The 25385-nt window shown below is 42.9% G+C and overlaps 2 protein-coding genes across 2 annotated transcripts; both read left to right on the top strand.

The window, feature by feature from the left end:
• The first annotated feature begins 130 nt into the window (after positions 1–130).
• Positions 131–14502, top strand: pir (pirin). Its single transcript, XM_076303030.1, has 9 exons — positions 131–468; positions 592–684; positions 3148–3228; positions 6687–6893; positions 7972–8056; positions 9837–9881; positions 11405–11487; positions 11629–11695; positions 14289–14502. Exons 1-9 carry the CDS (start codon positions 376–378, stop codon positions 14399–14401), a joined length of 867 nt encoding a protein of 288 aa, XP_076159145.1. The 5' UTR covers positions 131–375; the 3' UTR covers positions 14402–14502.
• Positions 14503–15068: 566 nt separating this feature from the next.
• vegfd (vascular endothelial growth factor D) lies at positions 15069–25190 on the top strand. The gene is made up of 7 exons (XM_076302577.1): positions 15069–15885; positions 19748–19973; positions 21821–22011; positions 22886–23013; positions 23893–23999; positions 24314–24448; positions 24733–25190. Exons 1-6 carry the CDS (start codon positions 15811–15813, stop codon positions 24412–24414), a joined length of 828 nt encoding a protein of 275 aa, XP_076158692.1. The 5' UTR covers positions 15069–15810; the 3' UTR covers positions 24415–24448; positions 24733–25190.
• Positions 25191–25385: the final 195 nt, after the last annotated feature.

The raw sequence follows: 25385 nt of genomic DNA, 5'->3' as shown, positions 1-25385 counted from the left end.
GGTTGTTGACACTGGTAATGGCCTAACCCACATTTCAAATAAAAAAAATGTTGCGGCTAACAATGGGAATCTTCTACTCTTCGTGACTTGATCTTGGCACATTTCATACCAAACTCACACACTCGGAGCTGGACACAGAGGACCAGCGTCAAATCCGCCCCATGTAATACCCCAGAGTGCAGCCGCGCAACACACAAAACATGTGACAAGTAACAGAGAGGTAGATAACGTCAGGTTAAGCGACCGTATGACGCAGCGTTTTTACAGCAACAGCTGGAGGCTATATCCGGTAACAGGTGTATTTCAGAATTTAGCTGTCACTTATCAATGCGAACAGGATAGAATAGGCTTGGAGTATCAAGGCTAATAAGCAAGATGAATGTAAGAAGAGTCGTTAAAACCGTCCTCAGTGTGGAGCAGGCTGAGGGTGTAGGCGCTCGTGTGCGCAGGAGTATCGGGAGAAAGGATGTAAGTTGCTCAGACAGCCAAAGTCATTTGTGTTTTCTATTTTGGTTTTGATATAATTGAAGCAATAACATATTATATTCGCAAGTTAGTAACAGTAATGACAAACATGTTTTCTCTTCACAGCTTAAGAATTTAGACCCCTTTCTGATGTTAGATGAATTCCGTGTAAGCAAACCTGCCGGTTTTCCCGATCATCCACACAGAGGATTCGAAACCGTAAGACTTGGTTTCTACTAGCATCTCACCAACTTGCCCCTGTCGTTTTTTCAGAAGTGCTAATGTTAAGCGCAAATCATTACAGTTTCTGTTACTGCCAGCGGAGGGCACAAGTGATCAGCTCTGTAAAACAAAATGCGAGGATTGTCGACCTCATACAATAGCAGATCTCACATGACACGTCCAGTCTTACTGACTAGGCCTACTTAATGAAATTCTCCTTCATCATAATAAATTGTGACTATAAATGCATAGAGGTGCCCTGACTACTGTCATGTAAGAGAGAGAGAGAGGGACAGAGAGAGCAAGAGCGTTTCTCATCAAGAACCAACATGCTTTCACTTAACAAATCTATGCAGTCATCAATTTCTGAATTGTTTAACCTTTAAAATATAAAAGGTTATGATATGACATGAAAGGTTAAGATATGACATTAAACACTGTGTTGTATCTTGAGGAATACTACTGAAATAGCATCTTCTCACTCACATGGCATTGTCATTCATCTCTGACCTATATCAAATTGAATAACATAGCCTACGTTTGTATTTATGTCAGGAGATTCTAATGTTTTAGAGCAGTGCCAAAAGGGTCCTTCCAGGGCCCACGCACTTAGGTCTTTTACCAGGTGTACTTGTATGTTATCCAGGAGACACACTGTAAAATTACTTTTATGTAAGATCAATACTTTCCAAGATACAGCCAGTTTTACGGGGAGAGGGGGGGGTGTCGATTTTGTTTGGCCTTTTTTTTTTTGTCAAAGTTCACAAGCCCATAGCGCAAGAACTAAACCATGTAGGAGGCTCAGATTTGGCATGCTGGTACATAAATAGGAATGGTATGTAGCAAAATCGTCACGTTTGGTCTGGATGATCCTGCATGGTCATAGCTTTCCCTCAAAGTTGTTTAAAATTTTATTGGAGTTTTTTGGTGGGCTCTGTTTAGGCCTTCAGAAGACATATTTGTACTCAACATAGGCTCTTAATTTATTTTACTTATTGAGATAAGTAGAAACACTCTCACAAAAAGCAATGAACAAAAAAGACAATTTTTTGTCTTATGCAAATCTTTTTATTTTCCGCCCTGAACATGGGCAAAATGCACCATTGAGATCAATATGTTTTGTATAGAGTTACCACAGGTTACTCTATACAACCACAGGTGGCACTGTGGCCTAAAGGCCTAAACGGAGCCCAACCAAAAACTCCAATAACATTTTTATCAAATTTGAGAGACAGCTATGACCATGCAGGATCATTCAGACCAAACGTGACTATTTTGCTACATACTATTCCTATTTATGTACCAGCATGCAAAATTTGAGCCTCCTACATGGTTTAGTTCTTGAGCTATGGGCTTGTGAACTTTGACAAAAAAAAGAGGCCAAACAAAATCAACACCCCCCTCCCCCCATAAAACTGGCTGTATCTTGGAAAGTATTGATTTTACATAAAAGTAATTTTACAGTGTGTCTCCTGGGTAACATAGGTACACCTGGTATTTTTTTCACAATTTTTTGAGACCTAAGTGTGTGGGCCCTGGTTGAATTGACGTGGAATGACCCAAAAGAAAAAAGAAAGAAAGAGTGTGTGTGTGAGAGAGAAAGAAGCCCGTGGCCCGTGCCAGACTTCCCAAAATGCAGTGTCACAGGTGTGTTTGCTTGTGGTCACATGACGCTGAGATCACAGCTGCACTGGGAGATCACAGACTCCTCCCAGCTGGAGAGCGGCTGGCTGGCCAGAGACAGATGTTGACCTCTGACCTCCCTCACTGTCTTCTTCCTGTCAAGTGTCTCTTCTGCGTGGGAGAGAATATGTGACTTTTTGTTGCGGTCATCTGGCCTTGGTCCTCTAAAGCAAGGTCTACCATGAAAGTGCAAAGTTTCATGTGATAAACCTCAAAAGTAGAAGCTCCGTCATACAGAGGGGACTAACTACCACTTGAAGATTTAGCTGAGGTTCTGCTGTTTTTGCACTATGATAGCCCTTTGAGAGAGAGTTGGAGTTGAGGACATGTGTTTGGGTATTTAGTGAAACGCGTATGTTAGGTCCATTACATATTTAACTTACACATGTTGCTAAAGTACTTTATGTTCCATACGTGCCTTCTCCAGCTATGACATCATGTCCTGTTTGTGCCCCAGCTTTTAGATATACTCTGCCCTTTCACCCAGATAGCATACGTATATGGAGCTGACTTATGTCTGGACAAGGGGGGGGGGGGGGGGGGGGGTTTTTGTGAGCCTCTCTTCAAAATGTTTCTTGCTATTTCATGTTTCAGTTTTATTTGTATTTATTTGTTTTGTCCTTTTGTGTTGAGGGCAGTACATTATTAATTAATTATAATTATATAAGGGAATAAGGAAATTCTTTCTTAGAAATCTTGTCATTCAGTCACATTTGTAATTTCATTTCTCAGGCTTAGGCTTGGACCACATGATTCATTGTCCTGATTTGTGTGCAGGTCACTTATCTCCTGAACGGCACTTCAGCGCATGAGGACTTCTGTGGCCACTATGGGAAACTGGAGGCAGGTGACCTCCAGGTATGTGTCATGTGTCAGGCGCTGGATTTCCACATCTTACTGCAGGTGACCTCCAGGTGTGTGTCAGGGGTTCGACTCCCACATCTTAGTGCAGGTGACCTCCAGATGTGTGTCATGCGTCCGGCGTTCGACTTCCACATCTTAGTGCAGGTGACCTCCAGGTGCGTGTCAGGGGTTCGACTCCCACATCTTAGTGCAGGTGACCTCCAGGTGTGTGTCATGTGTCAGGCGCTGGACTCCCACATCTTAGTGCAGGTGACCTCCAGGTGTGACCTACTTTAACCTCTCAAGTGAAAAAAAGTGCATCCACTCGAGGCTCTCTCTCACACACACACACATGCACCCACACACTCATACAAGCAGCTAGACTTAATGAGAGATCATGTCTGCTGGCTATTTCCTGTGTTTTCACTGTTGTAAAGCTGTTTTCCCTTGTCCCTGGTCCGTGAGGGGAGTTTTTAATGGGCTCTAGACGTCTGTAGTCCTCTGCCCCGTTGCCACTGCACTACCCCGAGACTGGCGGGTTCCCTCACACGCAAAAATCTGGCCCTGACTGGACAGGGCCGATGAAACAGGGTGTAAAAACCTGCTGACAAGGCCCTGGCTTCTCCTTCGGTTACCCTAGCGACTGCGCCTAGCGAAGGCGGGCTCCTCTGTGATGCCTCTCAGCCTGTAGAGAAGAGGGTGGAAATTTCCATTAAGTACAAGGAGCGGGGGAGACACGAGACTCGCAGGGCTATTACGTTGTAGTGATTCATTTTGCCCTGTGAGTTGCACTCTCTCAGATATTGTGTAAATTAAGGAGTTACTTTGCTTTTGTTGTCCTTATGGTTAGGGGTCCAGCACAATTGCTCAAGTTACGGCATCTCTGTGTAGTTTTATGTGCAACGTAATTATTTTACAGAGGACTCCAATGCAACAGGGCTTACAGTCGTTAGCCTTTGAAAGATGCCTGTGTCTGTTTGTGTTTTATGTGTACCTGGCTATGTTAGTGAGGTGGCTTGGTGGAACAATACTTCACATCTTTCCATAAAGCTGATGATATATGAGGCAACTTTTTGAGCAATGTTGCTGGGCACTGTTCCTCATTATTGTAGTTCTGGCATGTTCCTGTTGATACTGGGCAACACATTTATTTGCTGGAGAACTTTAATCATCAGTAGGAAAATTGTCATGATCATGCAATCAGAATGAATGGAACTGGTTGCCCAGCAACATTGCTCAAAAAGTTAGAGAGAATTTTTGGTAACACTGTCTATGAACCCAGGGTCCATAAGGTATTATAAACACATTAATAAAGTAAAGTATTTGACCCTGAATTTTCATATCAGGGTCAACCTTGATGGCTACACTTCATTATTTGATACTGACTCAAATAGCAGGACAACGTGATGGTGACAATGGGGCTTGGGGGCTGGTTATCAATAGCTGGATTAAATGTTGGTGACGCGTCAACAGTGCTTTTGCTAACAGGACAACTAGCATAGCATGGCGAGGGGTAAAAGAGCCAGCAGTTTAGATCCACTACATAGCAGTTCTAGGGTTCGTACCGCTATGCATACATGGCTTCTTAGTGTTAAACAATTGAATCAGTGCTCAAATACCCAAAGTCCAGGTATCATTATTAGTATCCAGAATGAAAAAAATCTGATTGGTGCACACTCACCAGTTGAGTGAGGACATATTGCCTTTGTCTTTAGACCTTTTGCTTTGGCATGGTGTTCTGCATGAGGTCTAATATTGCAGCTGCAAGTAAGCAGCCAAATCTTTGTTTTCTCCAAGTCAACATTGCTTTGCCATATTGCAAGGGGAACAGTCCCAAAAGAATGGGATCAGATCTTCCTCTCTCTCTGTTAAACAAACAGGCATCCATGACTCTGATTCCTTAGTCCATACTTAGACCTGTGTAAAAAGATGAATGGTTGGGTTTCTTTTATTTTGACCATTTCCTACATTGTGAAACAATGCTGAAGACATAAATTATTTTTTTAAATATTCAGTAACACTTTCGTAAACCAGCCTTCATTGTCCCATTTGTCCCAAAAAATCTATTTCTGATATGGAATGATAAAAAGCATAAAGCGTAAAAACATATTACTTATATGTTATTACATATTACAAGTCTGTATCTGTAATGCACTATTAACACTTTTGGGGTAATGAAGTATTCATAATGCCTTGTCATGGTTGACATAAGCCTATATTACCAATCACACATAGTTTTGACTGCACTCAAGACTTAGGGCTTTTTCCGACTGGGTGCGTGGCGTGAACGCCGCGTGTGTGTTGCGTGTCAGTTGCGTGGCGTTTTCTATGTTTTTGCTTACAATGTGTCTGACGAGGCGCTGCGGCGGCCTCTCTGCCTATTAAAATGTCTCTTCATTTTTTGTCTTCACTGTTGATACTTGACTTGCCATTGCCAAAACAGAAGGCATGTCATTATAGCCTAAAATAAACTACAGTATTATCATTAGGCTCATGATAGGCCTACAGCCATTTGTAATGTTCAATTTGCTACAGCCGAACAAGTGGGTTCTAGCGTTAAGGTTAGGCTGAATATCTTTTCATCAAAGCTATTTGTAACTAACAATGTAGAAATCAGCGAACTTTGGATTGTATTGCTCACCCTTTTCCATGATGTGCTAGGCTATTATCTCTTTGTCAAACTTGTATTGCAAACATATATACGAGAGACTGCACAACGCAGTTAACGGACTGCTGTTCACTTGTCATTTTGGATGTGAGCTAAGATTGGACATAGCAACAGTTAGGTGGTATAGTGTGAACATGAAGAAAACTGAGGCCCCATCAGAGCTGAAGTGCACCAGAAAGAGATCTGAATCCTCTTCCAAATGAAGTTACAATGTGAATATAAAATGTTCCCTTTCATTTTGGTCCTCTTTCTGGTCCCCTGTTAGTGGACTGAGTTCAGTTCTTTTAAAAGGAACTATATGTGAAAATGCCATTATAGCCTACAATGCTATATAAAGATTTTTTAACCTCATCATTGCTATTATCAAGAGATCAAAGAAGGTTAATAATATTCTGTGAAACTTCAAGTTGTAGATAGTATCACATAATACGTTATGAGTGAAGTCATGGATATGTATATATATATGCTATGTCAGTAATCACAAGGCTTTATGAATGCTTTATAACCCTACAATAAAAATACAAAATATATTTGTGTTTATGTGAGTAAACAACTGAGCAAGTTTCATGGTGATATCTATTAGTTAACATTTGTGCCCTATTCACCTGTAGTGATCGCCTTTTGATGTCTTTTTTGTGCTCTGGTGGGAAATTTCAAAATCTCTGTCGGGCTCCCAGGCTAAAATCATTCAGTAGATCCTAAAGAAGTTTCATGTAAAGTTTGGTGCTTTCATCCACCCGGTAACGTTATTGTTGAATATGTGCACTAAGCCACCCTGCTATGTGTTTGTGTGTGTCCTTTGCAGTGGATGACCGCTGGGCGAGGGGTGGTCCATGCCGAGATGCCCATATCCGAAGAGCCCATCCACGGCCTTCAACTCTGGGTGAATCTAAAGAGGGACCACAAGATGGTGGAGCCGCAGTACCAGGAGTTGAAAGCGTGTGACATCCTCAGGCCCAGCAGAGATGGCGTCACAGTGGCCGTCATCTCAGGGGAGGCTCTGGGAGCGAAGGTGCGTTTACAGTGTACTGGAAATTGGGAGTTTACAGCAAATATAATATCAGTTACTCCTGTTGTATGCCCATGATTGTATTGTTACAAATAGTGAAATTGTAATGTCAATTTTTAAAAAAACATTTACAGGTAATTACTTCTACATACCACCATCCATGTATATCGATCAGGGTCCCTCACAGTACTGTTGTTTTTAAAAGGATTCAGAATTATTACACAGTTCATCAAGTCCCTACTTGCAGGTGCATCTACTTGCAGGTGTGTCATGGCTTTCAGTGTACTAGAGTAATGTTTGGTGCATTCCTGAATTTCCCCTTGGGGATCAATAAAGTATCTATCTATCTATCTATCTATCTATCTTATCTATCTTATCTATCTTATCTATCTATCTATCTATCTATCTATCTATCTATCATTAGAACTAGTCTACAGTCTCTCTTTCAGACAGGCTTGCTGTAATATTCCAGGGAACCCAAAACCATTTGATTTATGCTTTGACATTTGGATCAACCACATAAATGACGCCCACTACTACGTCCTCTCGCGCCTGTCTGGCTAGATAAACGCAGGAAATGAGGAGCAGACTTCCCCGGAGACGATGCCTTTCGTCTCCTGTTTAGTTAGGCGGCGAGCTGTTTTCCCTTTAATGTCAAAAGGGTTGGATTGGGTTACTTTAGGGCAGTCCGTGGCATCCTAATGAAGACCATAGGGTGTGATGTAGGTCAGGCAGGCAGTGCTTTCCTCACACCCAACGCTGGCTGTCGCTGTGCAGATCGGCATGCTGCAGCTGGACTGTCTCACAGCTCTTCCTGACCATGAGAGATGGGGGTTGGCGAGGCCTTGCGATGACTGAAGTGTTTGGCATCTGTCGCTGCGTATCTGGTGGGGAAGAGGCGTGTAGTGTAGGAGGGCGGAGGGCAGAGGAGCACGCGAGTATGAACGCCGACTCGTCCTGCTGCATCGCCTCTTTTTCACCTCCGTCTCTCCTCCCTTTCTCTCTCTCTCTCTCTCTCTCTCTCTCTCTCTCTCTCTCTCTCTCTCTCTCTCGTTCTCCCCTGTGCTCTTTCCATTTTCAGTCCAAGGTCTACACGCGCACGCCCACCATCTATCTTGATTTCAAGCTAAAGCAAGGCGCGCAGCATGTGCAGCCAATACCCACAGGTAAGACCAATCACACTCCAGACACTCATTTAAATGACTCGCCAAAGAGCAAAGTCTTAAGTCTTAAGATCATTTCATACCAAATAAGAGCATAGAAGGGCAATATAGTCAAAGAATAGTTCAAAAGGTAAAGATCATAATTAAAAGAAAACATAAAACGGTAAAAAGGTAAAATAATTTCAAAATAGAGAATGATTAAAAAGACAAAATAAAAGACACAAGGTAGAATAATTTTCAAGACAAATTCAGAAATTATAACTCAGTGAGCAGAAAGCAGCTGAGAACAGTTTGGTCTTAAGTCTAGATTTAAAACTGGCTACAGTTGGGGTCTTTTTAATGTAATCCGAAAGTTGGTTTAAAGTCAATTCTATCTATCTATCTATCTATCTATCTATCTATCTATCTATCTATTTATCTATCTAGTATAAAGTGAATACACACACATCATCCAGTTCAGGCTGCGCAATCAGGTGCTTCATAGCGGTCCGTCATGGTCCACAAAGACACCGGATGTATCGAAACTTTGTTCATTTTTTTGCACTTATAAAATACTGTCAAAATATCAAAGTCCCTGTTTGGTCATAAAGCTCTTGTAGTTGCACTCTTCTTCCTGCATTGGCCTAATATGGGACTGTGTCAGGGCAAGGAAGCTCATGAATCTTCATAACAGTGCACAGGAAGTCTGAGGTTTTTCACTGCACAAAGATTTCCAGCTGTAAATGTGCATGGATAAATCATGCTCTCTCTCAGCTGTAAATGTACATGGATAAGCCATGCTCTCTCTGATAAGCCATGCTCTCTCTCAACTGTAAATGTGCATGGATAAGCCATGCTCTCTCTCAGTTGTAAATGTGCATGGATAAGCCATGCTCTCTCTCAGTTGTAAATGTGCATGGATAAGCCATGTTCTCTCACAACTGTAAATGTGCATGGATAAGCCATGCTTTCTCTCGGTTGTAAATGTGCATGGATAAGCCATGCTCTCTCTCAGTTGTAAATGTGCATGGATAAACCAGATGGATAAACCAGATCTCCATCCACTCCCCTTCACACACACAGTAATTTTATATGACATTTCCAACTCTTGTACAGCAATGAAAGTACAGTAGAAATAACGTGTGGCCTGCTGATGACGTAGCCAGTACCCATTCATCAGGTTATCCCAATCATCAACTGCATGAAATCATCACTGCATACCATACTTTAACTTTTGTACTGTTAATCTTCTTTTTGAAATATATTCAATATATACAAAATGATCAAAGAATCAAGAGTCAAAGAATATTACATAATGGCATCTGTAAACTATGTTTACTAACTAAGCTCTGCCTCAGAATGGTGATGAATGGGGTCATGCATTCACTGGCTGAGAGGGCCAGAGATTTGAGCATGGCTGTGGTCTAATGTCACATGGCAAGTCATAAATCCTCACAAAAAAGCCGGTGTGTGCTTGGACACACGCAATTGATTCATCCTGTTACATCACAGCATCGTAAAGGTCACTTCCCCAGAAGCAACAGAAGGCGTCCACTTTGCAAAGGGAATTACATTATAAATATCTGTATTGATAGTTTGGTTGGCCACAATCAGTGTGCATTGGTCACAGAAAATATCAAGGGTTTCTTAAGGATGATGCACTGTAGTATAGTTCTCTGGGGTCTGGGATTAAGATATCAATGTGATTTTAAGGATGATGCACTGTAGTAGAGTATAGTTCTGTGGGGTCTGGGATTAAGATATCAATGTGATTAAAATATGTTTCTCTCAATGTTTCTTTTAGGATGGACAGCCTTTATCTACACCCTCGCAGGGTCAGTGTGTGTTGGTGAGTGTTACAGTTGGGGAGGTCATTTGCTGGTTTGCGTCTTTTTCTTTCACAACTACAAAGGCCTTGTTCTCTTTCAGCCAACATGGAATACTTTAGTTAACATTTCACAGTGGAATTAGCAGGTGTCTTTATTTGATTATTTTACTTGCTTCTTCTCCCTCTGTTGGAAATCTGACATTAAAGTTGAAGCCTCTTTGTGATCTCAGGCCAATGGCTACTCCCCAGCTTTGGAAAAGCCAAACCCTTGATGTTTTAATTTATGGTCACTATTTGATTATTTCCAGGTTTAAAATGGTTGGAAAAAAAACACTTTCGAAAAAAGGGACTAGCATTAGCCTCTAAAAGGCTGAGAATCTGTCCTCCATTTGAACTGCATCTAACACTTTACTGTTTTCTAATGGCCATAGCAGTGTTTCTGCATGTAGTGTTTGTTAATGTAAGCACACTCTATGGTGGGTATGAAAACACACTGGATGTTGGTGTTGACTGTGGTCAGCTGGGCTGGTTGTGCGCCATCCTGTTTAGTCTTGTTCCCCAGAAGTTGCATTCTTCTCAGAGCTGAAAGAGTCACTGATCCCAACATTGTAACATTCTGGTCTGCCCTAAATGAATCAAATATCTGAGGGAAACGAGCTGCGATGTCAGTCTGCATGGTCATGATCCCTTCTCTTCTCGCCTGGCATGACAACAAGCATTGTCTGTTTGTCTGGACATTCTGGGTCTGTCTCCATTTGAGAGTTTATGTCAACATGTTATTCTGACATATTCACCATTACCTTCCGTTCCCATCATCTTGCTGGTTGTGAATTGTTTTCCTATCAAGGAGCTCTAATAAAGCTCTCATTCTTTAGTTGACTTGTTTAGTAGACTGTTTTTTTCTATATGATTCTTCAGAATTTGGGCATGGGGGCCTAATTGTTTTCAGATGCCTCAAAAGGGAAAGCGTTTCCATGGAAATGACGCCAGCTTTAATTAAGAAGTCGCTGTATTAACATAATATGGCCTTGCATAAGCGCAACAGCAGCTGAACCCCATAAACAGAGCAGCCAGCACAACAAAGCTGGAGCATTCAGGCGTTTGTGTTACACTGGGCGCAGGAAGCCTGGAGACCGTTTGAGGAAGAGGGCAAACATTATCTACCGCTTGTTTGTTGTGATTGTATTTTGAAGTGCACTGCGGTTTTCACATCATCGGTGGCCAGCAGTTAACAATAATCAGAATGGTATTCAAAGGGGAGCTCTTTTCCAAAATTATATATATATATATATATGAATTTTCAGTGAAACTGTATTGTTATTCGATTTATCTTTACTCAATCAAAACAACAATTTTATTGATATTAGCTGAAATGCACAATTAAAGAAGATGACTTATTCATGTTTTTAAAAATGGAGGATATAGCATTTTGGAAAAGAGCTCTTCACATACAATGGATAGAGACTCAAGTGTTGGCGTAAGGTGGACGGGCTATTTGACTTTGTATCAGCACTCATTTTACAATGTGATGTACTTGTTTTCAGGTCCAACTGTAGACCAGCGGCGAATAGACCCCCATCACACAGCGGTACTTGAAGATGGAGATTTCATTCAAGTAGAGAATAAGGTGCTTAACATTAATCCAGTTTACTTTAACAGCAGGATATGGATTGTTCTGAAATGTATAACCAATTATACGAACATAAAAAACAACAATGTTTCAGCTGTAAAAGTACAGCTTGGTCAGACATGTCTCCCTTTCCCACAGGCAACAGAGGACTCCCATTTTGTACTGATTGCTGGAGAACCCATCCATGAACCAGTGGTTCAACATGGTAGTGCCTTTAACTTAACACTCAGCCTAGTGTTGTTGTATTCATGGGAACTGTTTGGGCCTGTTCGGTTATTAAGTGACGATGCAATAAGTAAAGGATAATGGACGACACAGCGTTCAGTTCACAGAAAGAAATGCACGTTTGAGGTGGTAAAACGGCCCTGACGCGCCCGCGGAGGGGCTTTTACACCTCGTAAGTGCATTTCTTTCTGTGAACCGAACGCCATGGAGTCCATTATCCCGCTTATACCACTGTTGCCATTTGCTGTAATAATTTAAAAGTTTTAATAAGGGCTGTCAAAATAATACGTTAATTTCGATCAAGAGCATGTTCTCTGCGATTTCTGCAGTAAGGAATTTCCGTACCATTCTTTCACACAATCACGTCACAGACGTACGTCACCTCCCATTTGGAGGTGCAAACAATCGGATTTTTGGTTATTTAACCATCAGTTAACTTCAAAACAGGCATTTTACTTTGGATAGACAATAGCAATACATCATAGGAGTGATTAACGTCAAAAAATCTAGACTGGAGTAACTCAACATTTGACACCTCCGATATGTGTAGTGTTCTAAAGACGTCAAATTGCTTTATCGTTATCGTTACCAAATTGATAGCCAAGGAGCCAGACGCTGGCTATAACAACTGTGCCTTCATTTTACAACTAAACACGAGAAAATACTTTTATAACCCTTGAGCCAGCTCCTTACAATGTGATCACAATGGAAATGCAGCGTTTGTTTGCACCTCCAGCAGCATGGCGTACCTGGTTACCTCCCAAAAATCCCTTAAACGCCCACAAATAGGCCTACCTGTATGTTTTTTGTGAAAGGGTAGAAGTTCATGAAGTCTATGTCATCTCAATGCAAAGCAACCCTGAGGTAAGCTATGAGTAAGCGTCACCAGATTAGTAGTAGTCGTAAGGCTGCCCGTGACCAGACAGCAATATAGGTTTTAACCTGATTATTTAAGATTAACGGCAGTAGGCAGTGTAATCAATCAGTGAGGCAAAGGGGCTCAGTCTTATTATAAATGTATTAAATATAAATAGGCATAAGATCAAATCAATTGATACAATACATTTACAGTTAAAATGTACACCGAATACAACACTGTATACAATAAATTAAAAGACAAGCCAATACAGAAGTCACCAATACCGCCACCAGCCACCAGCAGCGCCAGGTACCCCACAGCAGTTCCACGATCCTAATCCAGCAAGCAACAAGCAACAAGCGAGCAGGCCCAGCAGCGTCCGAGTTGGCCCAGCCTAGCCAAGCAGTCCCTCGCACGACAATCCGCAAGTGGTCCAATAGCACAATACCGTCCCGTAATAGTCCTCCACCGGTCGTAATCGGTTCTCCTCCCCAATCACCGGCAGCGATGTAATCACTCCGCTGAAACAGAACAAGGCTTGGGTTCTAATGCACGTTACATTACCTTTGGCGAAAGGACACGATCGGGCTAAAATGTTTTATGTAGAGTTACCACAGTCCCACCAAAACATATTGATCTCAATGGTGCATTTGCCCATGTTCAGGGTGGAAAATAAAAAAGAAAGATTTGCATAAGACAAGTCAAATTGGTGTCTTTAATTCCCACAAGGTGTTAGGGTGCTCTGAAAATTAGAACCAAAATGATTTTTCAGACTTGTGAGGTCTGCTGTTCAGACCCTGAAGGAATTTATTTTCTGTTCATTGCTTTTTGTGAGAGTGTTTCCTCTTATCTCAATAAGGAAAATAAACCAAGAGCCTATGTTGAGTACAAATATGTCTTCTGAAGGCCTAAACAGAGCCTAGCCAAAAACTCCAATAAAATGTTGATCAAATTTAAAGGACAGCTATGACCATGCAGGATCATCCAGACCAAACGTGACGATTTTGCTACATACTATTCCTATTTATGTACCAGCATGCAACATGTGAGCCTCCTACATGGTTTAGTTCTTGCACTATGGGCTTGTGAACTTTGACAGAAAAAAGAGGCAGAACAAAATCGACACCCCATTTTTGCAAACTTCCATATGAAGAACAGGACCTTTGATATATGGCCACAAGATTGAGTGCAACTTAAACAATAATCGTTTTAATTTTAGAATCCTTATTAATGCATTATTACATTAATGAGTCCCTCTGTGTACTCGTAGTTTATGCCTAAGCTACTTCCTGGGGGAGTGGCTTGGTAGGGCAGCGAAGAGCAGTGAAGGGCAGGGAATTCTGGGAGTTGTCGGCTTTCATCCAAATACATTTTTGGCTTTTTCTCGGTCAAGAAGGCACTGACTTCAATGATGACTCCTTATTTCTACTACATAAATGACACAATTTAAATACACATTCATCTTCCCAGTAGTGAAATGTTCCTTTAAAACACTGTAGCAGATTAAACCAAAGGTGCTGATGACACAGCAATGGGGAATAAGAAGTCGTGATGTATTTGTCTCAACGCGAGTTTAAAACCGAGTTAAACTTAAAAAGTTTAAACTTAAAAAGTGGCTAAGTTAGCGACAATTGCACCTTTATGTCTAGACCAGTATTTTGTGTGGCAGTGGGTGTTGATAGTGTTGATATGGACTTGTTGTTTTTATCTGTAGGTCCGTTCGTCATGAACACAGAGGAGGAGATCACACAAGCTATCAGAGACTATCAAACGAAAACCAACGGATTTGAGAAGGCAAAGGCCTGGCAATCAAAAATTGCTCAGTAATTGCTTTATTCCCTGCAATGAGCACTCTAAAACGTCTGTGTAACCCTGCTGTGGGATTTTAAAGTGTGTGTATACTGCTGGCATTAAAATATTTATCAGAAGTGGTTTGTGCATTATCAGTATCAACATTTACAGTATCATTTCCAACACGTGTTCACAAGATGCTCCACTAAGTGATGACTAAACAGCACCCTGCCACCCTCCATCAGCTGCTCTCTCAGTCCATCAACTCATTAGCCTGGTATCAAACCGTTAGATTGTGGTGTGTGTGTGTGTGTGTGTGTGTAGTTTTAATCCACTCAGCGTTGCATCTCACATTACATGCTCATTTGGGGAGTGACGTCGGACAGCAGCGCAGTGGTGGCTAACCCTCCCATAAACTCCAGCCCAGACAATCAGCCGGGGTTTGGGTTGGGACGCGGGCCAGGGCCAAGCTCCCCCTCCCCCCTTCCGCCTCACCACGCTGTACCTCCCCTGCTCCTCACCTCAGTAGAGGAGAGAGAGAGAGAGAGAGAGAGAGGGGGGTCTGGATTGCATTTAAACCACATGTTCCTGTGGGTCGAGCGCGTACGAGCTGTGAACCGGGGGTTGGGAATCCGGTGACAACTCCGCAACCAGACGTCCTGGGAAGTGCCGTGAGCGGCGCGCAGACGAGTCAGCCGGCCGGAGGGGAGGGGAACCGAGTCCTGCGGCAGCCGCTTGCACACACACACCACGGACACACACACACACACGCTGGACACACACACAAACACACCCCGGATACACACACACACACACACGCTGGACACACACACAAACACACCCCGGATACACACACACACACACACGCTGGACACACACACAAACACACCCCGGATACACACACACACACACACACACCCCTGACAGATTCACACACCCACACCACTGACTTGCGTGCATAAACTCAGACACAGAGACACGCACATACTCACACACACAAAAGCACACGGATCTGAGAACGCTTGAGCTGGGGTGAGATGATGAAGACAGACGTTAGTCTCAGCAGAGGAGGCGGCCATAGAGACTAACGAGTCAGAGACAGCCAGTGAGAAAGAGAGGTCTCTCTGCTGAAATCTGCCTCTTCTGTCTAGTTCAAAGACCCTTTCCAGGACCTTGGAAGTAGAGGGTGTGTTTTCTTTTTCCTTCCTTTTTTAAAGAGGGAATTCCATTTGGCTTCTACTGAGGTGTCTCTGTCAACTTACCAGGTTCTTCCCCCACGTTCTCATTCACTGGGCCGGGTCTTCACGTGTGTGTGTGGGTGTGTGTGTGTGTGTGTGTGTGTGGTCTCACAGGGTTGTCCAGAGACTGGCTTTGGGTTTTTTCATCATTATTGCATGAGAAGCAGAAGATCCTCCTCTGTCTCTCTCTAGCAACTCCACCACAGGATGTGGACTCTCCTGCACACGTTGCTGCTGCTGTTGGGCTTCGTGAGGCTGACGCCGGCCGCTGAAGACCAGAGAGTGAGTAGCTGCACAGGGTGCATTTGGGTTTTAATCACTTATTCACTCACCAGTCAGTTTAGTCCATTTTCCTCCGAGGGATGACTGGACCTTAACACAAAGTGACTTGTTAGGCTGTCTAATATATTGAGTTCAAATTGCATTTGAAATACTCTATAGATTATTTCCAAGTCTGTACAAAGGGGATCTTTGTGACAGAGTTGTGTTTCTGAGCATATGATGAGCTGTTGAAGCATGCTAAATGAGTTGTTTCTGAGCATATGATGAGCTGTTGGAGCATGCTAAATGAGTTGTTTCTGAGCATATGATGAGCTGTTGGAGCATGCTAAATGAGTTGTTTCTGAGCATATGATGAGCTGTTGGCATTAAATGTTATTAATGAATTAAGTTAGTGGGCCGACTGTACAAGGGAATGCAATCTTGGTTGCTCGGTTGAATGACTGGACTGATTCCTGTGTCATTTCAGCAGCATTTACTGGCCTTAGGCTTTGCTTCCCTCTCGCTTGCTGTTGCTTACATAAGGACACGTTCCATGTGAAACAGTTTGATGACTTGTTAGGCGTAAAGAGGAAGCATAGCCGGGGGTGTGGGTGCGGGGGTGCATATTGTGCCACCCCCATTCTCTTATCATCTCCTCCTCCTGTCTAATCTTTCTCTCCCTCTCTCTACACACACACACACACACACACACACACACACAGATACATACACACACAGAGAGAGACACACACATACACAGACACACATGCACACTACACACACACATACACTCACATACAGATACATACACAGGCACACATACACAGACACACACGCACACACACAGACACACATACACAGGCACACACAAATACACAGACACAATTCTTTGCTCATGCTTTTCTTTTTCACCCTGCTGTCTTGCATGTTGTTGTTGCGCTTTGTCTTAAGTGGAAGCAGGCGACTCCACCCTCCATATTGAATGGATCAGACAGACTGTTATACTATATATCCAGTTCTATATAGACTGTTTTATATATACAGTTATATATATAGAGTTCTACAGTCTATGGGATAAGACATAGACTGTTCTATATATACTGTTCTATATAGACTGTTCTATGGGATCAGAGGGCTCCTGTCACTAACTGAACTCAGGAGAAGCAAGCAGGCCCTGGTGCTGACGAGTGTGTATTGTTGCATGACAGGCTTCCCTGCCCTGGCCTCAACACTACAACTTTCCATCCTCTCTGCGGCTTCTCCCGACTCGTAAAGGGATCAGAGGAGAACCCCCCCCCCCCTCGCTCTTTCTCACTTCCCTGCACTCTGTCAAGCCCTCTCCCTTTGTGTAGTAAACATTTAAAGTTTGTAATTGCTCAAAATGTTCTTTTGAAATCAGGCGACGTGAATATTATAGCATTTTAATGACCACATATGGTATGGATTATAGAGGCATACGCAATCGCTGCTTTTACAGGCATGCTCTTTTCTCAATGGAGATTGGTGCACTTGTACTCCGTGCCTCAGGCCGGGGTGCTGTGGAAAAATCAAAGTCTCCTGTTGTTTCTTGTGCGCTGAGTGGGTTGCACAAGAACTCTGACTAATGATCACCTCAGCGCCAGTGACAAAATGGGCACCTAAGAAAATGAGAATGAGAAAACTTTCCTCATTGCTCAGCCATGAGTGTTTGTGTAAGAGAGGGTGCCACAAGCTGTTAAACAACCAAAAACAAAAAAAATGTTCGCCCTGCAGCTGTTACAGTTCATGAGGGTGCCTGTTAAAAAGCCAGCTCTCACTGAAACAACGGCAGTCGTCTGTGGGCACGCTTGTGGGCCTCCCTTCCAACATCCGGCTATCGGCCTGATACACTCCCCGCCATCGGCCTGATGCACTCCCCGGCTCCACGGAGCCTCTGAACAGGTGGTCCATGGGAAGATGGCTGTCTCTGGGGCTCCAGCTGTTCAACATGTGCCGCTGCCAAAGGATGTTCCCTGTCAATAGGGACACATTCTGTGCCAGTGTCATGTAATAGCTGTTGTACAAGCTTCTGTGTTTAACCCAAGAGGTCAGAGATGTGTTTGGTCATGATTAGAATGATTTTATCTTACAGATTTTCACAATTGCTTAAACACTAAAATCAAAAGTATCCCGCAGTTAGCGAAACCTTACACTCAAGGGGCAAAACATCAGCCCAGCTTTGCACAACTATAAGCACATTATCAGCATCACACTTTTTGCAAAACAGTACGCACATTGATTTCCAAAACTCTAAACACATTTCTATACTTTAGACACAGAAAACTCAAATAATGTTTCCTCTTTACAATTTCAAGGCACTACCTTCCAAAATACACACCCATTACGGTAACCAATTATTTACGTAAACACAACTATCGGGTGTGAAGACACTTAGGTGCTTAAACTCAACAATCAGTCCTAAACACAGGTGAGCCCTCATCAACGACAGAACATTGAAGGCAATGTAGCACAGAGAAGAATAGCAAGAGATTTTTACAAGAAGTTTTTTTTTCAAAAAGGCTGAGCATTAGTGTATGGTTTTGCAGATTTGGTGGTATTATATGGGGTAATGGGATTATAGTGACATGTTTACTGTACAAATTGTATGATATGCAAAGATTTTGTGTGTAAGCAGTCAAACAAAAACTGTAAACTGTAGTGTACTTCACAATGTGGAGAGAAAAAAGTATCCTAGGAAAACTTGTTTTTGTGAAATGTGTTTTGTATTGAGAACATTAGTTTATAACTGATTCAAACATAATCAGAGGACAACAAAATAAAGTTTTGATAAATAGTTGTATAGTTTTTGACTAAAATGTTTCATTTTGCAAAAGAAAAAAGGGATTCTGGGTGCAGTGTTGTGTAAATTAGTGTAGTGTTGAGTAAATTGTGTGTAGTGTTGTGTTAAGTGGGTGTAGTGTTGTGTTAATAGTGTGTAGTGTTGTGCTAAGTGGGTGTAGTGTTGTGATAATTGTGTGTAGTGTTGTGTTGTGTTAATTGTGTGTAGCATTGTGTGTAGTGTTGTGTTGTGTTAATTGTGTGTTGTGTTGTGTTAATTGTGTGTAGTGTTGTGTTAATTGTGTGTGGTGTTGTGCTAAGTGGCTGTAGTGTTGTGTTAATTCTGTGTGTAGTGTTGTGTTAAGTGGGTGTAGTGTTAATGGTGTGTAGTGTTGTGCTAAGTGGCTGTAGTGTTGTGTTAATTCTGTGTAGTGTTCTGAAAAAAACGTTTCAATTGTTTCAAAATTGTGCTTACTGTAAGCAACCGTAAAAAACTATGAGGACTAGGCATTTCTACCACAGAACTGGACTTTGCGCAGAGGTTTTTCTATCTATTTAATTTACCAAAGAACATGTAAATTAGAAATGTTTGGATAGGTTTGGGAAAGGAATTTTAAGCATACTTGTTGCATGCAAAATTACTCAGTTGTATGTCTCAACTTGAATCAACCACTCACCAATCAATCAGACATTACCATTCCCACATACTTCAGAAACTCTGTAAAAAACATGAAAAGCCACAACTTTGCCAACTTCCCTTTTGTCACTTGCCGATGACCGCTGATGTTCTTTTGTGATGTGTCAGCATAGACAACTACTACAACCAGCAGCTCATGCAGAGGACTGTACTGTCTCCTTCTGGCTGGAATAGGAACTATTTGTCTATTCATTCTTATAGTATCTCTCTTATAAGAGACTGCAGTGGGAGTGACCGCAGTGTGTCAACTTTTCTCACGTTGAGTCAAAAAGAAGGATCTGATCGGGAAAGGTTGTACCACAAGTCCATAACTTGAAGTGTGGACAGTTTATAAAATCTCCTAAAGACGTATTCTAAGCGCGTCAAATAACATTTTTGGGTTCCATGCAGAACCCCCCCTTATCTTCCCAGAACCGTTGGATCAAGGAGATGCGGTCTGCTTCAAGTCTTGATGAGGTTCTGAGGCTCACTAACTACGCGGACTGGAAGCTGTGGAGATGCCGTCTGAAGCTAAAGTTGAAGAACCTGGACTCGTCTCCGCTGATGGAGGACCGCGCCCCATCACACCGCTCCACCCGCTACGCCTCCCCCACCTACAGCCTGGAGATCCTCAATGGTACACACACACACACACACACACCTGACACCTACAGCCTGGAGATCCTCAATGGTACACACACACACACACACACACCTGACACCTACAGCCTGGAGATCCTCAATGGTACACACACACACTCACACACACCTGACACCTACAGCCTGGAGATCCTCAATGGTACACACACACACTCACACACACCTGACACCTACAGCCTGGAGATCCTCAATGGTACACACACACACACACACACACACACCTGACACCTACAGCCTGGAGATCCTCAATGGTACACACACACACACACACACCTGACACCTACAGCCTGGAGATCCTCAATGGTGCACACACACACACACACACCTGACACCTACAGCCTGGAGATCCTCAATGGTGCACACACACACACACACACACACATAAAAGAATTTTCAGGTGAGCATAAGAGTATGTTCAGAAGAACACTCAGACATTCAGCAGGTTAGACTTTGCTGTATTACAATGTGTACATTCAGCGTCCAATACCTATTCTATGTGTCACCTCATCATCACCTCAGAGTTAGGGTTAGGGTCAGAGTTCGGATTAGGGTTTCCCTTCCCTCATATTCAATTGTTCATATTGTAATAATTGATTAACTATTGCAGTATGACTCAGACTGCTCGATGAGGAGTTATTTACCCAAAATGTTCTGCCATATTACATTTAGGCCTAAAGGCTTTTTAGCACCTCACCTTCACTCTCACCTTCAGATTGAGAGTACTGTAAATGGAAAAACTATGACTCAGTGTACGACACTGGACACAGCTCTGGCCCACTCCATTTGATTGTTTATCAAGAAAGTTCCATTATCAGCATCATAGTTGTTCCCACAAGGCTTCCGTTTTAACATTCCATATGAAGCGGAAGTAGATTGGCAACAAAATAGAACGTTCAAGCATTGTTTTTGTTTATCTTGTTGAAAGGGTCTGAAAGAGAGATGCTGCAGACCACATGCGTATGGCTCCCTATCCACCTTATTCCTGAAATCTACTTTTGTTCCAGTTTACATATCATTTAATGCAGTCTCAGTAGGCTAACTTGGATATTCTTCAAACATTACTTTCAAAATGTTGAGCATTTTTCACTGAATGGGGATATTTTATATGAAGTTTACTTTTACATGGCTTAGGATGCGTCAGGCACTCTTTTAGTCAGACTATCATATGAAACTACTTAAAATCAATACAACGCAGCTTCGGCCGGAAAAAGACAGATTTCGGAATCCTGGAGCGTCATGAAGACGCCCATTGCTCAATAATAAAGTGGATATGGCTTTGCTGAAAACTAAACAGCATCATTCTAATGTCACTTTGCACATGAATGCTGCTATGCTCAAATTTAGTCAAATTGATTAGCCTACTCTTACACAGCAGGCACTAGTTACTGATCTTTGGAGAACCGTGGAGAAGTCCTCATGGAGCCTATACGGTGGAGTAGAGGTGTGTGAGGCGCTAGATGGACAGGTGTGTGAGGCGCTAGATGGACAGGTGTGTGAGGCGCTAGATGGATAGGTGTGTGAGGCGCTAGATGGACAGGTGTGTGGGGCACTAGGAGGACAGGTGTGTGGGGTGCTAGATGGACAGGTGTGTGGGGCACTAGGAGGACAGGTGTGTGGGGCGCTAGATGGACAGGTGTGTGGAAATGATAACCACGATGAGTCATGAGAGCAAAGCATAATAAGATGAGAGCCTGATTGACATTTCACCTGGAGACGCCTACCTGTAATGAAATGTGACAATTACTTCCATGACTGGATGAGATTAAATCAGACTCAGTGAAGTGCACGTGAAGGCCAAATGGCATCTCCCCTTGCTCTCCTCAGCCATCAAGGATGAGTGGGAGAAGACGCAGTGCATGCCCAGGGAGACCTGTGTAGACGTTGCCACGGAGATGGGCTCCCCGACAGACATTTTCTTCAAGCCGCCGTGCGTCTCCGTGTTCAGGTGCAACGGCTGCTGCAACAAGGAGGGCGTCGCCTGCCGGAACACCAGCACCACCTACGTCAACAAAACTGTGAGTCCCACAACACTCAGGGTGCTCTTTTGTCAGATGCAGAGGGGGATGCTACGGAACGAGGTTACTGGTTACCCAGGTAAAATTGGTAGTAACCACTGATCTCAAAGCAGTGTCATTTCAGAAGCAATACATGCAGTGACGTGTTCTTTTGTTACTCCCAAAGTTACTGGGGTAACCTCTTTTTGTAGTATAGGCCTTAGGGCCGGAATCAGAATCCTATGTTGACAAGTATGTTGACACACACACACACACACAAGGGATTTGGCTCTGGCTGTTTATGTCTCTCTGATGCAATGTTCCAGGGGTGTTTAACTGATTGTGACCCAGGGACTACTCTGGACCCTTCTGAATAAGGAAGCAACCTGTGAACCATCCACCACTAAATTAAACGGTTCACAATATACAGACAATGTGCATAGTATTTTACATTTACATATATTCATTTATCCAAAGCGACTTAAATACAGTATTTTAATTCTTTTTTTTCATTCATTAATTAATTCATTAATAATTACAGTGCTTGAAAAGGAGCAATATATTTTTCATTTTTTAAAACTTACTTTACTTACTTAAAAATACTTTTAAAGATATTAACTATACATGATAACTATCACATTTTTTGCATTTTCATGCACTAGGAATTGCATTTCTAGTTATTAATATTATGTATATAAATAGTATTGTGATACCATTAGTACTATACCAATATTACTCTATGATGTATTATTTACATACGGGACACCATGTACAAATGAAATACACACTGTGTAGCCTGTGTGTAGCGTGGAAGTGCCAACAGTGTATAGCACAGGGGGGTGGTGGGATGTGGCCCACAAGGTCCCACTGTCTGACCGGCTCGGTGTTCCTGCAGCTCTTCAGTGTGACCCCCTTCAAAACGTCCCCCGAGCCTGTGCTGGTGAAGGTGGCCAATCACACGGAGTGTAAGTGTCTGGAGCCCCCGATGATCCGCCGGCACACGGCCACCCGCACAAGGAACTGGTGAGTCCTCTCAGCGCCGATACAGCTACACCACGCTGCCCCCACGCCACAGTTCCAGTTATGGGGGTGCTTGGCCCCCTCTGATTAGGACCTGGACTGGACCCCCCCAAAAGAGATAAAAAACAAGTCTAGGGGGATTCCAGTATTCAATATATTCTTCTGTAATTGCAATTCTGTACCTCCCAAACTACGTTAAAATTACCATTATACTAGTGTGCAGCAAGTCAGGTCATTCAGTAGTGAGCCAGGAGTCGGTGATGACCATTCCACTAGTGTACAAGTCAGCAGGGTTTCAAATTTGACGTGTAGGTTGAGGGCATGCTGTCTTGATATGAAATGACAAAGACAATGAAAAAGTCGGGTGTCCTGTGGTGATAAAGAATGAAGAATGAATATTGGTGTTGTGCCCTAGCACAAGCCACTAAGTGCACGAGCCGCTATGCATGGGCTTTTTTTAACTGTGCAGTTAGGACATGTCAGCAACCTTGAGTGTTGAGAAAGTATTATAGAAATGTAACTTATTATTATTAGTAAGCTCAAGATGTGCCTTGGTTTGGAGGTTGGAGGTCTCTCCCTTTGTCCTTTATGAAGGGCCACAAATTGAGAATTGAGAACACAAATTGTCTGAGATAGTAGATATTGCACTTGATACTATAGGAGTCTGTAGAAGAATGGGTAACCTGTAACTGGCCTAGTCTACGATACCTGTTCCTTCTATCCAAGATACTTAAGGTACTTATTCAAGTCAATTGATTTGTATAATTCTCCAGTCTGGTACTGTAAGTATCTGATATGTGTTGCTGTGCAGGTGTTCTCTAGCAGGCCAACCCGACGTGTCCCGTGCTGTATGTGTCTGATGTGTTGCGTGTTGCTGTGCAGGTGTTCTCTAGCAGGCCAGCCCGACGTGTCCCACAGGCTCTGTGACAACGGGCTGATCTGGGACTGCACGGAGGACCGCTGTGTCCCGTACCCCTCACAAAAACCAGGTGTGTGTCCTGTACCTCTCAGAAAATCCAGGTGTGTCCCCTGTACCTCTCACACAAACCAGCCCCCCCCCCCCCCCCCCCATACCCTTCACACAAAATCCAGGTGCCCCCCCTGTACCGGCACAAAAACCAGGAGTGTCCCGTACCTCAGAAAATCCAAGTCTGTGTCCCTTGTACTCTTAACAAACACTGCCTTGATTTTACTGACCTGCTGAGTTGCGGTCACTAGGTCACACTTGGCAGCTTGTTATGAGCATGTTCTGTCAGATGCGTTTCACTACCGTTTCATTCTCCTCTCTTCCCTCCTGCTCCAGTAGTGTCCACCAACGTCCAGAGGGCTCACTGTGAAATCGATGTGAATCGCTGCGAGTGCATTCCGAGAGACCAGCGTCCAAGTCAACCTCCAAGGAATTGAGAACCAGTCGTCACATCAACCAGGAGTAGCTCAAGTGAGATATCTCCAAACTTTGAATCCTTAGAAATGGCACCCCAGGAACTTCTAGGAGTCACACGAAAATACAAGCCTATCAAAGAACATCTCCAATTATTATGTTTGCCTATGGAAGGTGTATAATGGCCATCATTAAAGTAAATATGGATAAGATAGGATCCTTATTGGCCTGTCTCCTGCCCCAGAGCCTCCTGTAGTCATTGTAATTACATTGATATACACTGATTTCTGGTTGACTGATATTCACTGATCACTGGTTTCTTTTCCCTTTTCCCCTGACAGCTGCAAATGAAGAAATAGCCAATGGAGAAATGAGAACGCAGACAATCTGCTGGACTTGAAAGCAGAGAACACCACATTCTAATTTATTAATGAATGTCCCTATTTATATCACATGGCCTTGTACAGCCTTTGCATTTTAACCATCACCTGATTGATTCTATCATTAACAAAACTGCAAAAGGTTTTTTTAACATGTGCGTCTGAGCGTTTCCGATTCAGAGTAGTGTATAAATATGACGCATGCCTTCCTTCTGTGCACTGAGCAAAACAAATCAAAAATGTACTTTAAAAGAATGATATTTTTGTAATTTCTTGCCAAGCTGTGTAAATAGATATTTCCTGTGCAATGTTCCCCATTTCCCGTGTTGTCATTTCCAGTGTTGAATTGTGCAGAAGCACTCAGTGTTTCATCAGCAGTTAAAATGCCATCTCAACCCATTGATCAACTGAGCTCTAACAAAACAGTTTTGTTAGAGCCCTCAGTTGACTCAATGGTTTGTGATGGCAGTATTAACTGCTGATGAAACACTTGAGTGACTTCTGCACAATTCAACACTGAAACTGACCATACACGGGAAAATGGGAACATTGCACAGGAATAGCAACACATAGCTAATTGGGCTCAGTTGGGCTGAGTTTGCCACAGGTAGGCA

The sequence above is a fragment of the Alosa pseudoharengus genome, unplaced genomic scaffold (genome assembly GCF_046254945.1).
Source record: "Alosa pseudoharengus isolate Yale_2024_CS ecotype anadromous, Long Island Sound unplaced genomic scaffold, YU_APseudo_1.1 YU_APseudo_1.1_scf_24, whole genome shotgun sequence".
Taxonomy (NCBI): domain Eukaryota; kingdom Metazoa; phylum Chordata; class Actinopteri; order Clupeiformes; family Clupeidae; genus Alosa; species Alosa pseudoharengus.
Note: the sequence above shows the minus strand (reverse complement) of the source record. Positions and strands in the feature narration are given on the sequence as shown.

Bases quoted from the DNA above. Each gene is read 5' to 3' on its own strand.
- pir (XM_076303030.1), top strand. From the start codon at position 376: ATGAATGTAAGAAGAGTCGTTAAAACCGTCCTCAGTGTGGAGCAGGCT. The intron at 685-3,147 runs GTAAGACTTGGT...ATTTGTGTGCAG, and splicing joins CACACAGAGGATTCGAAACC to GTCACTTATCTCCTGAACGG. The intron at 11,696-14,288 runs GTAGTGCCTTTA...TTTTATCTGTAG, and splicing joins TGAACCAGTGGTTCAACATG to GTCCGTTCGTCATGAACACA.
- vegfd (XM_076302577.1), top strand. From the start codon at position 15,811: ATGTGGACTCTCCTGCACACGTTGCTGCTGCTGTTGGGCTTCGTGAGG. The intron at 19,974-21,820 runs GTACACACACAC...TGCTCTCCTCAG, and splicing joins CAGCCTGGAGATCCTCAATG to CCATCAAGGATGAGTGGGAG. The intron at 24,000-24,313 runs GTGTGTGTCCTG...CTCCTGCTCCAG, and splicing joins GTACCCCTCACAAAAACCAG to TAGTGTCCACCAACGTCCAG.